Source organism: Sciurus carolinensis, chromosome 10 (assembly GCF_902686445.1).
Source record: "Sciurus carolinensis chromosome 10, mSciCar1.2, whole genome shotgun sequence".
In the NCBI taxonomy this organism is placed as follows: Eukaryota; Metazoa; Chordata; class Mammalia; order Rodentia; family Sciuridae; genus Sciurus; species Sciurus carolinensis.
The window spans coordinates 68,483,737-68,496,491 of NC_062222.1; the positions used below are offsets into that span (position 1 = coordinate 68,483,737).

Sequence of the window (12,755 nt, forward strand, 5' to 3'; positions counted from 1 at the left end):
TTCATTAAAACAGTTACGTGTTACTAATTTGGAGACAACTGTGCAAAACCAAATAAGCAATTGAGGCTAGACACGGTGGTACACACCTGTAATCCCAGTAGCTTGGGAGTCTGAGGCAGGATTGTGAGTTCAAAGCCAACCTCAGCAAAAGTGAGGTGCTAAGCAACTGAGTGAGATCCTTTCTCTAAATAAAATACAAAATAGTGCTGGGGATGTGGCTCAGTGACTGAGTGCCCCTGAGTTCAACCCCAAGTACATGCCCCTCAAAAAATAAGCAACTGGAAACACCAAATTCATTACATTCAGATACAAGATTTATTCACACCAACAAAAAAAATCACAACAAAATATACACTAATTTAAAAAACAAAAGATTATAGGGACACAAAATGTTATATTCTCTTAAGTGTGTTATGTGTTTTTGATTCTATATACCTTTCTATTCATAAAAGAATAACAAATATTAAAATGCAGTGATAGTTTGCATTTTTCAATGGAAAGGATGTAGACAACATGCTGAAGCTTTTAGGTTACAAGGGTGTTACCATGACAAAGCAACAAACTCATAATCAAAAGCATTATCTATTTCCAGATCCACACACATATCCATTTACCCACTAAACTGAGAAATAAGCATTTCGTATTGTCTTTCAATTCTCTATAATGTATATTTTCTCTTTATTAATAGTAAAGTACAAAATTGTACATTCTTTTTCTCTTTTTAATTGATCTCAGAAGATGCACTCTCTATTTCATGAGAAATACGAAACACCAGGTGTTTATCTTCTTCCTTACTCTTAGGGTCTAGGACTAGCTTGTCTTCGTGGCTATGAGATTCATGGCTGTGGAATTCCTGACTGACTTTGGAACTTTCCTGACTGTCAATCACATCAGAGTGCTCACTACTGTTATCACTGGCATTCCTCTTGTATTGCCTGGGCTGCTCATGGCTGTGGGTTTCCACACTCTGGTCATCCAGCTGACTGGTTTCTTGACTGTCCTTCCCTTGACTGTCCCAATCGGAGGGCACTTTCAAGCGGTGGGCAACAGGGATGGCCTTGTGAGCATCATTCAACTCTGAACTCTCCATGTGTGAAGCAAGGTCCTCATCTGTAGCATCAGGGTACTGAAGCACAGCACAGAGAGAAGAAGAATTATATGACTCTTTCCTTCAAAAAGCACTATGTTCCCAGAAAGGGTATCAATAATGAAATGTGGACTGGCTTAAACTTGAACCTTATTCAGATTTCTTCTAGAATGAAATTATGGCATTTGCCATAAATGGATGGAACAGGAGTCTATCATGCTAAGTGAAATAAGCCAATCCCAAAAAACCAAAGGTCGAATGTTCTCTGATAAATGGATGCTAACATTCAATAAAGGGGTGGGAGGGAAGAATAGAAGTTCATTGGATTAGACAAAGGGCAATGAAGGGAAGGGAGGGAGGATGGGAATAGGAAAGACAGTAGAATGAATCAGATATAACTTTCCTATGTTCATTTATGAATAGATACATGACCAGTATAATTCCATATCATGTACAATCTCAAGAATGGGAAGTTATACTACATGTATGTATGTCATAATACAATCTACTATCATGTATTAACCAAAAATAACAAATAAAAAGAAAAAAAAACACTAAGTGGAAAAAGTGTTGTTTTTAATGATCATGAAGGAGATTATTAATAAACGCTTGCTTGCTGATTGAATGATGAAGGAGTAGCAGACTCTGGTTTCCTAGAACTGTGCTCTCTTTGTTACCATTGGATTTGCCTGTTAAGGGATTTACCTGAACTTCAGAAATGTAGAACTTCTTAGACTTTGACCTCAGTCCATAATCCACACTATCACCCCGGCCATCATAGGTTTCCACTGTGGGGACGATCTGAGTGAAAACGGGGGTGTCTGGACCATCAGTGGGAGAGTCAGTGACCATTTCATCAGATTCATCGGAATGGTGAGACTCATCAGAATGGTGAGAATCGTCAGGGTGATCATCGTCATCAGAGTCGTTTGAGTCAATAGAGTCCTGACCGTCCACATGGTCTGCATCATCATCATCATCCACATCGTCCATGTGGTCATGGCTCTCATTGGACTTACTTGGGAGGGTCTGAAAATCAAGACGACCCAACAAATTAGTGTCTCCGGTTTTTATTTTCCCTCAGCTTTTATGGTGCATTTGTCTTTAATCTTTCTTTTATTTAGTTTCAGAATCTTTGCAATTACAATATACTCTGACTTTCAGGAGCTGAAGTGATTGTCTTCCAATGTCGCGTTTAACACAGGGGTAAATGAAATAATACTCTAAGGTACTTTTCTTGCTTTCCAGGAAAAAAATCATTTTCATAGACGTTTTTAAGGCATTTGAGTATAATATTCATATTATAACGTTGTTTTAATATACATATTGGACATTATTTAGTTTACAAATTAAATGATGTAGTAGAGATAGACACATAATTGTGAGGTCAATTATTTGATTTGAAATGAAAATTCTGAAGCTATCAGAGCATCCATATTTTAATGTGTATACCAAAAACTATAACCACATCCCTATTATAATGTATAACCAAAAGGTGACTCTGTTATGCATATGTGCATAAACCACAGCTCAAATATGTCCACTCAACTTATCAGTTAATGCCTATTAAAATTCTGATCGACGGATAATGGATCATTCATCTGACTTCCCTTATTAGAGATTTTTAGCATATACAAGTTGAATCTTAATGGAAAATAAATTTATGTCCTTACTCAGAAAATACATTAATAGTCCAAATAAAAAGGATAGTTATCAAACCAACTATTTTGTTAAGAACAGAAATATTCTAAAGGCAAAAACCTTTGATTTTGATAAACATTAATCCCATGCTTATCAGATAGTATATAAGACATCTTTAAAATACTTTAAATAATTGGCAAGCAGCTTAATGTTTCAAGTAACAGGCCTTAGTAGACATTTTCTGCAACACTACACTTATCTCAAGAAACCTGTATTTCTGACATTTAGTGAATACATGCTATTTTTCTGAGCATGTTTTAGAATGGTGATTTACTCAGAAACTCGCTAATGGAATTTCATCAGAAGAGAACCTAGGCAACACAAGTGATGGGTCTTTGATGAAAGTGAGAATTTACCTCTTGTTTAAAGTCATCCCTTTCTTCAGAGGACACCACATTCTGGAGAAGGAAGCGCACATGTTACTGCATATCATACAAACTCAGTTTTTTTTTATTCAAACATTAGTTTTTTCAGTCTAAAGAAGATCTTACTTTTCAGCCTCATTGGCAAATGTCTTAAAGTTGGAAAAGCCAACATGCTGATCAATTGGTGTCCCAAGCATGCATTTTCCAACAGGTTGGAAGGATCCATTTAACCAGCCTGAATGCCCTGGGTGGTAGTTGTCACTATTGTTTTAGTTTTGAGAAATTTAGAAATACCTGAGGTGCCAGGAGATTTTGCTTCTGTGATGGGTCAGGCTTTAGCCATGTGGCCACAGCATCTGGGTGTTTGTTGTAAAGCTATGAAAAAGGTGCATGTTTGTCAGTATTTAAAAAAAGAGAGACAGAAAGACAAGGATATCAAAATGATAATCTGGAAAAACAACTACAATAATCCTCATGGATAAACATAATATGCATTCATATAGTCAGCTCAAATTTTAGATACCAGTTTATAACCTATTTTTACTTGTAGATTCATTAATTGAACTCAATAGCACCTACTATGGGCCAAACATTCTTTCAAAGTGTTTTACAAATATTAATTTGTTCGATTCCTTTAATCCCCTGTAACATACTTACCATTATTTTCTGCCCCTTACAAATAAGAAAACTCAGTCACAATGTGGTTAATTGATAATAAGAGGCAGATTCAGGGTTCAAATCCAGGCTCACCAGTCCTCAAAACCGATTTTAACATTACACTTTCTGGATGAATTTTTCTCTCAGATAAAGCATCCCTGGAGCAGAGGTAGACTTAATTACTCTTGATCTTCACTATTTTGTTCTCCTTGGAACAAAGATAAACTCTCTAAGGCAAGTGCTGTCTCACATGGTTATCTTTAACCACGTGACTATTTAAATCTAATTAAAATTTTTAAATATTTAAAAAAAATTCACTTCCTCAGTTGCATGAGCCACATTTTGAATTCTTAATAGCCACATGTGTCTAGTGGTTGTCTTATCAGATAGTTAGAAATATAAACATCATTGCACATAAGTACTATTGCTCTAATGTGACAAAGATGGTAAGTGGAATGAACTTCCCTTTAGCCAAATTAATCTATCTGGAAAGTAACGATAGGCTAATGCAGAGAAGTAGAAATTGCTCTGGACGAATGTCATCTGACAGACTGTATTGTCCAGGCCCAATCACTTCACAGCTCTGTCATTTGAAAATGAGAACCTTGGGAGTACCACACTGTCCCTTCCACAGCCACATGAAGGGGAGATGAGCAGGGAAGAAACTAGACAATAGCACTTAAGATTTCTGTCATGGCTGACTCTAAACAGAGCAGCTTCATATTGGGCATCTCTGAAAGATTTTGCTGAAAGAAGAGTTTGTTGGCCTGAAAAAGATGTAAAAATTACTGTGATATATGTTGGTTTTCCTTAATGGCATATATAATTCAGGCCCAGGTAGACGGTATTTATAAGTCAAATTTATACTTCAAAAAGTCATATGAAGAAAATATAAACAAAATTAACAGATTCAAAAACATACAGACCCCAGACATGATAGCCCATCTGTAATCCCAGCAACTCTGAAAGCTGAGGCAGAAGGATTGCTAGTTTTGAGGTCAGCCTCAGCAATTTAGTGAGAGTCACATCAACTTAGCAAGACCCTATCTCAAAATAAAAAATTTAAAGAACTCATAATAAAAAAATTTAGCTCAGAGGTAAAGTGTGCTGAGGTTCCCTCCCAATAATAAAAAATAAATTAAAAACTTATTAAAAATTCAGTAATCCTCACACTCCCAGATAAGTATTCCCAGTACTCATCTTCAGGACTGTATCCTTATAGACTTTCTTATATTTCCTACTAGCTCTAAATGTCTGGGATTCTGGAAGGCTGAACCTTGAGTTCTTCACCTATCTCCTATATGCCAAGTCTTCATGTGCCTTCTAAACATGCGTCCTTGTCATATTTTATTCTATTTTAAAGTACTAACCTTGCCTGTAGTGTGGCCTCTATCTTCCCTGGAAATGTTTGTTTTTCTTGTTTGTTATTGCAATTCGACACCTGTACTCTCAAATCAATTGGAGAACTGACACCCACACACACACACCTCACAGGGCCAGATCACACACAGATCCACAAAGAACACCTCTCTGCTGTCTTCATTAAGCAATCTAACTGCAGTGACCCCAGGCAACTCTACACTGGCCTTTATTCTGTTCATCTGGAATTGAACTCTGTGTGCCTTTTGTCCAAAATCCTCGGGACAAGGCCCACTTGTTGTTCATCTGGCACGGTTTCATCTATTGTGGAGGGGCAGGTACGTCTGCGATGCTGGTCAAATAATTGTAAGATAGCATTTGGTTTGGTCTTATGCTTGGTTAGAAAATGTGATCTAAAGTCAGCTGATGAACACAATAGATGCAAACAGCATAAATAGACTTTCCCTTCACAATGGGCTCCTTATAAATATTTTAGGCAATACTGTGAGTATTATGGTCATACCAACAGTTCTAACTAACATCTGAGGTGAATTTTCAACTCATCATTTTACTAAATAAAGTTTGGAATTTTCTGCTTCTACAACAGTATGTTGACTTATGAAAAAAAATTCACAAAAATTCATAGAACCAATTTTGTTTAAGTGACAATGGTCCAGAGCATTATTTTATTATATGAAAAAAATTATTTTTATGAGACTATTTATTAAGAACTATACAGTGCTTGGTACTGGTTAGATCTAGAGCAGGCAGTCAGTAAATTCAAATTTATTTACAAATTCATAGGTTTGTATATGAAGATAAGTAAAATTGCAACAAATGTTTGCAGCACCTCTTGCAAAAATTGCAATAATTTAACTACATGATAAACCTAAAATATGCTTACCTGCCTTTCCTCAGAGCTGCCAGAATCCGCATGTTTAACCTTTCAGAGAGAAAAGATGGACAGAAATTGCAATGTGAAAGTGTTCCTAGAACAGGGAAGCACATGATTCATTTGTTCTCAGGAATTTTAAGATTCAGCTGTACTCACTGGGAAGGAGTAGGCGATGCCTACTAGGCAAAAGAAAATCACTGCAAATCTCATGGTAGTGACCTCTCTGCAAAACATTTTGTAAGGAAGATTTAATATTTTTATAGGTTAAGACACACATTTACATGCTGCCACTTTACAAAATAATCACAAATGAAATATATTCTATGGAATCTTATCTATTGCTCCTAGAAAACTTTTCTTTTTAATATGAAAATTCTTTGGGTTAATATTTGTGTTGCCACTCCTCCATCTCTCACTGCTAGCAAGGGAGAGAGAAATTTTATAACTCTATATTTATTCAACTTTTCAGTTTAGAGTTCCAAAGATTGTACAACCACTAGCTTATATCTAAATCTCACATCAACAGACATTTTAATAACTAAAATAATAAACAAGGGTGGGAAATATTTATTTTTCAGGGAAGAAAAACAAAATGAGAAAATAAAACTATGAAAGAAATTTGTTTTCTCCATTTTTCCAACATGTATTTCAAATGTGAATTTTAATTTAAATTATTAAGGTGGTGCTTAGTTGCAATGAGCTATCTTCGAAGTTATTTAGTAAGGTATTCTAGAAATTTGAAATGAGCAAAAAAAACAATGAAAAACATTTAATAGATTTTCTATTTGTGATAACAAGCCTACAGTTGTCTTGGTGAAAATTTCAGAAAGGTTTCATTTTTCCTTAAAAATGAGATAAATAATTTTTAAAATAGCTTACATTGGCATGAAAGATTCATTTAGTTTTAATTTCCTCCATGATCATCTAGTCACTTATAGTAATACAGCCAATACTCATCCCAAAGGGACATAAAATTTCACCTTCTGAATGGAAGCAGTAGTTTCCCTTCCTTTGAGAACCTGAGGAAGTATTTTTAAGTTTTACATATGACTGACTTTCAAACTACCTAGAAACCTTTGATCTAGGAGACCTGTTATGCATCTTACCTGCTTATTCAAAAAACTAGAACAATAAAAGTCCAATTAACAGCGTTACAGTTAAAACTGTTTTCCTCACAACTTGGACTTCCCCATGAAATTCAACTGAACGCACACACTATGACACAGTAGCCAGCTGCAGGCTTACCTTGGCTGGAGTCTGGTGGAGAAAGCTGTTAGAGACCTGAGAGTCCAGTGCCAGACGATGCTGTGCTCTCTGGCTCCTCTTCCTGCTACTGACAACCCAGACCTCCCAGAATTTAAATGCTGCTCCAGACATTCTCCACCAACTCGGGGAGGCGGAGAGATGTGTCATGAGGTTTTTGCCACTGCCCAGCCCACCTGCTCCCACACTTCCCCCTCTGGTTTTGTGGTTGAAAAAAAAAAATAACCACACACACACTCACACACACACACACACACACACACACACACACACACACACCCCACATCTACAGTTAAAACATTACTTATGTACAATATCATTAACTAGATTTTTCATTTATGGAATTGGCTCTTAGCCTCCTTGGAAGAGCACTTAGGGAGTCCATAAAAAAGGGAAGAGTAAATTATCCTCACAAAGATTTTTATTTATAGTTTCTCAATTAGTAGGAAAAAAAAGATTAATGTAAATCAATCCCAAAGGAAATAAAATAGGACGGATTTTATTTTTGGCTGAAGTTACAGATTAAGGTCGTACCTGCAAGCAATTTGCCTCTATCATTATACTTCGATTAGATTAGAAAGCTATTGTTCAGGCAGACAAAGAGTTCAGAAACATCCCCTTCTCCTTTACTACCCAATAGCTCAGTTTTGTGATTTCAAGGTTGTAGCAGCTTGTCATTAGACAAATGACATTAGCAACGCTGAAATTCCTATTCATGCCGGTGAAGTTGGACTTCCAGTGACCTTTCAAAGACATGGATCTTAGTCGTGCCAAATTGTTTGGAGGTTAGGAATCCAATAATTATATCACTACATAAAATAGAAGAAGGGGAATGTACACTGGAGGTTCCAGAAGCAAAGCTGTTTCTGACTGAGAGCAGGATGCTGACTGGAAAGTGAAGCTTCAGGAACCAGATCATGACTTTCAATCCCACTCTGTCACTCATGACCTGTGTGGCCTTGGGCAAATGCCTTAACTGCCTATGCTGTTTCCTCACCTGTAAAATGCAGATGCTATTATCCAGCTCACAGGACTGTTGAGAAGTTTAAGTGAATTAGAATATGTAAAGCCAACAATGCTTGGCACACACTAGATACGAATGTACTGCATAATTTAAGGATTACGAGTGTATTAACTATTACTGAAATTTTTAGCAAGAGGAGGTTGTAGTGATTTGTCATGTCTTTAAATGGAATAGGTCATCAGAATGAGCACTAATGTGAGATCTTTAAACTGTATATGTTAAAGAGTAATTTGCACACTTCTAAAGGAACATATTATATTTCTTTTCCTAGTTTTCTTCTGGATTTACAATGTTGGCTATTTAATAAGAAACATTTTAATTAATGTATTTTTAAAAACTTTCTTGAGTATTTAAAAGGTGTTGGAGAGAGAAAATTACAGGTGAAATTTGAATATTGTAGCAGAAGCCAGGGTAACAGAGCCCTAGGCCCATTTTAAATATTTTATATTGATGAGATTACTATCCTCTTCATTCTCCTTTCTCAGTTGTGAAATGGAGGTCACACTATTATTTACCTTACACCTCCATTAAAAGAATTATGTGTGAATTGAGATTAAAAATAAATGGTTCTATTATTACATTAGTTCTGAAATGTCAGTACTATTTGCCAAATATTTCTTCTAACATATAGATTACAAAATTTCCTGCAGGGTTAGTGGTACTAAAACGAATCCATAGATTTCATGAACATTTGGTGAGGGAAAATGTGTCTCTTTTGAGTTGGATGTGTTCCAAATGAATTGATACTATTGATTTGTAGGTTATCAGCACGCTTTAATAATTGAGATGGTACCTATCTTGACAAAATATAAAGTATGCAGGTTATAAAATTGAAAAATAACAGTTCTTACTTTTGCTTTAAAATCATTTTCTTTCTCCTTTAAACACATTACCCATAGAAGTTTGTCATGTTTTCAATTTAGTGGAGGGAAATCTGCAAATTCTAAAAACAACAAGATTTCCACAGCTTTCACTATAGTTTGCTCTGTGCCCACAGTAATGATTCAATGTGAATTTAGAGAGTTATAGGAATAGATTTTGTTGGAACCCAGCCATCCTGAGACGAACCACATGACCCTTAACTGGAATCTCCTTTCTGGTCATGGATCCAAAGTACCACTTGATGGCAGCATTTCTGAAAAGGATTTCAGAACACATTCTGGTTCTAGAAATGTTCTTATTCCAGGATGACAGAAAGTTCATGCATTTAATGGCAAAACTACAACTCAGTGGGAGGATTCTCAATTTCTTGGAATGCCAGGTAAGGAAACATTTCTTCAACACTGACTCGCTAAACAATCAAGGACAAAGACCAAGAGACTCAACTCATTCTTGCTCTGCTCTGTTGATGCCCTCAGCAATCCCAAATCGACATTGTTGTCTCCCTCCCCATTCCTACACTCACTCAGAAGGTTACTACTAATCCCAAGGTCTCACACAGAGTCAAACCTTGTGAATTTATGGTTAAAGAATGCATCTGGGATGAGTCAGAGTTGAGAAGATGAAGTGACTGGTAATGGGAGGCAATTCTGCAATGCATGGAATGGACAGTATGTGATTCTGACTTTTGAGGAGGCCCATGTTTCTTGCATTTTGTACTGAAACATGCTGCCAACACGTTTCCTGACTATGATTTTTCAATTGTCAGAATTAACATGTTAAACAATGTAAAACAGAAAAGTTACCACCTGTTGTATTTCCAGTTTCCATTTTTGATTAGGCAAATGGTCGACTGTTGGAATCAAAAGGCCACAACGCCCAAATTCCTTGTAAATATTGTATGCAGAAATGAAAACACTTAAAAACTGGAATTAAAACACTTTTACACTGAAATGAAAAGTGTTATTTGTTATCTTAAAGTACAGAAATTAGGGCTGGGGATATAGCTCAGTTGGTAGAGTGCTTGCCTCACATGCACAAAGCCCTGGGTTCAATCCCCAGCACCACAAAAAAAAAAAAAAAAAAAAAAAAAAAAATTACCATGAAAACATAAAATATATTGTTTTTTTTCCTTGAATTTCATAAAAGTTTCCATAGCAATTTAAGTGTTTAAATGTCATTTAAATTGGTGGTCAATTCTATTATGGTTACTTCTTAGTTTATTTGGCCATTTATAATTACAGTCAATGTAGTTATTTCAATTTTTTCATTTCTATAAGTAATTATGTTTTCTCTTGGGTCAAGACTTAGATATAACTCTGATTATCTTGGTTATACCACCAATATGTAGTAAAAAAGGTGGGAATTAAAGCTAATCAGAAGTCAAGTGTAATGTTCATTATATATAGTCTAGGGAAGATGGGAATTTTTGATCAGAGGGAGAGAATCAAATGCAGAAGATCAAAGAGCAGTGTTTACAATTTCAGACATGAAATTAGAACATTTCAGAAATATAAATAAGAAACATCTAAAACTATTTATTTCATTGCTCAATAACAGACAAAAAATTTAGCACCTGAAAAAAATTGGTCTTGTTATTGATAAATATTGGTTTTAATGTAAAAGAAATGAAAATAAGTCTTAATTCAGACCCAAAAGAAATGTTGCAGAGTAAATAAGTGCTTAATAACTTGTCTATTGCCCACTCAGTCCTCCATCTATAATAACAAGTTCTGAACATATATTTTTTGCTTATGAATAGTGTATAGAAACTGTAGTCGAAGCCATAGTATATCTCATGTATCTAAAGCTGATATTTGTCAGTTCTCAAGAATGTAGTACTTCTTTTCTTTTTTCCTTTTTTTGACAGTTGTTATGATTTAGATGTGAGGTGTTCCCCATAAGCTCCTGTGTTAATGCAGGAGATAATATGATGATATTAAAAGAACCATAACCAAATAAATTCAGTCAAGTTTGAATAGAATAACTTGGTGGTAAACATATGCAGGTGGGTCATGGCTGGAGGAGGTTGGTCATTGGGGGTGTACCCTGGAAGGATTATTCTTCTCTGTGGACTCTTTCCCTCTCTCCATGTTTTGTTTTGTTTTCCCCCTAACACGAATGGAGCAACTTCCCTCCACCATGCCCTTTTCTTCTATAATGTTCTGCCTCAATCTGGGCCCAGAACAAAGCAGTCAGTCAACTGCATGTACTAAATCTCTGAAAATATGAGCCAAAACAAACTTGTCATACTCTAAATTGTTCTTGTCAGATATTTTGGTCATAGCTATGGAAAGCTGACTAACACAGAATTGGTATCAAGAGTGCAGTCATTGCTGTGACGTAACGCCTCACCATGTGGTTCAGAAGCCTTTGGAACTGATTTGTAGGAGGAATGTGAAATAGTTTGGAGATGCAGCATGAAGAAGACTAAGAGTGTTGTAAGCAGGGCTTAATGGGCAATTCTGGTGGGAACTCAGAAGACCAGGTGCCTACAGGAATGAGACAAATACTATGCTCGAGAGGTTTTATATGGAAGTGAGGACTCTGTTGAGAATTGAACACATGGCCATTTGTGCTAAATTCTGACAAAGAACTTGTTTACATTTTCTTGGTTCCTGGAACTTTGATGAAAGTCTGAATTTTAAAAGGATAAACTAATTAATCTAGTGGAGGAAATTTCAAAGCAGCATTCTGGCAGAAGCATGGATTTTGCTATCAGGTTTTAGCCAGTTTACTGTGAGAATAAGTAGCAGTTAGCAGAGCAGAACAATTTTTAAACCTACAGTTTAGCCACAGAAGTACTTGTAAAACTGAGACCAAGGAAGTCATGGTTGTTGAAGAGGCTACACCTGCTGAAGAGATGGTAAGCAACTCTGTACAGAGAAATAGGAAAGATGCCTTGAGGGCATCTCATGAATCTGCAAGAGCACACCCATCACTGACTCAATTATTTAAAAATGAAAACTCATTTAAGAGACCACTGAAGCACCCTGTTCACTCAGGGGGCCTAGGAAGTTTTCTACCCTGCTCAGTCACCTGAGCACTCAGAAGTCATTGCACCCATGGTTGAAAGAGGCCTGGCTACTGTTTGAGATGACAGCAAACCTTGGTGTCATTCATGTGGTGCTGGTTCTGCAAGAGTGCAGGATACTAAAGTCATGAAAGTTTCATCAAGATTTTAAAGGATGGCCTGGAAAGCCAGGAAAAGTGTAGGGTCAGAATCCCTGCAGGATGCTTATGAGTGGGCAATGTGTGAAGTTGTGAGGGTAAAGCTGAAGCTAGAATGGAGACCCCCAAAATTAAGAGAAGTCCAAAAAATGAACTCTCTGCTGAAGAAAAATGCTGGATGCTAAGACCTGGGCCAAGAGAGAGGCCATGAGTGCTACAACAAAGAAGATCAAAGAGGTGGGACTTCCCAAACCCTTTGGAGAGAGCAGCTCATCGTAATGTGCCCCAAATGCCAGACAAAGAGATACAAACCTTGTTTTCCCAGCTGGGTTTCTGTCTTGCTTTGGTCCTATC

General features: G+C 36.4%; 1 protein-coding gene across 1 annotated transcript; it reads right to left on the reverse strand.

Annotated features, from left to right (window-relative positions):
- Nucleotides 1–292: 292 nt before the first annotated feature.
- Spp1 (secreted phosphoprotein 1) lies at nucleotides 293–7,449 on the reverse strand. Its single transcript, XM_047567634.1, has 7 exons — nucleotides 7,310–7,449; nucleotides 6,221–6,287; nucleotides 6,074–6,112; nucleotides 3,448–3,528; nucleotides 3,145–3,186; nucleotides 1,793–2,116; nucleotides 293–1,126 (listed from the first exon to the last, which is right to left on the reverse strand). Exons 2-7 carry the CDS (start codon nucleotides 6,272–6,274, stop codon nucleotides 722–724), a joined length of 945 nt encoding a protein of 314 aa, XP_047423590.1. The 5' UTR covers nucleotides 6,275–6,287; nucleotides 7,310–7,449; the 3' UTR covers nucleotides 293–721.
- Nucleotides 7,450–12,755: the final 5,306 nt, after the last annotated feature.

What these genes read in the sequence shown, in the direction of transcription:
- Spp1 (XM_047567634.1), bottom strand. Translation starts at nt 6,274, where the DNA reads ATGAGATTTGCAGTGATTTTCTTTTGCCTAGTAGGCATCGCCTACTCC. An exon ending in AAAATCTCCTGGCACCTCAG is followed by an intron (nt 3,187 to 3,447) that starts GTATTTCTAAAT and finishes TTCCTTCTCCAG; the next exon opens with AATGTGGTGTCCTCTGAAGA. An exon ending in TCTACATTTCTGAAGTTCAG is followed by an intron (nt 1,127 to 1,792) that starts GTAAATCCCTTA and finishes GCTGTGCTTCAG; the next exon opens with TACCCTGATGCTACAGATGA.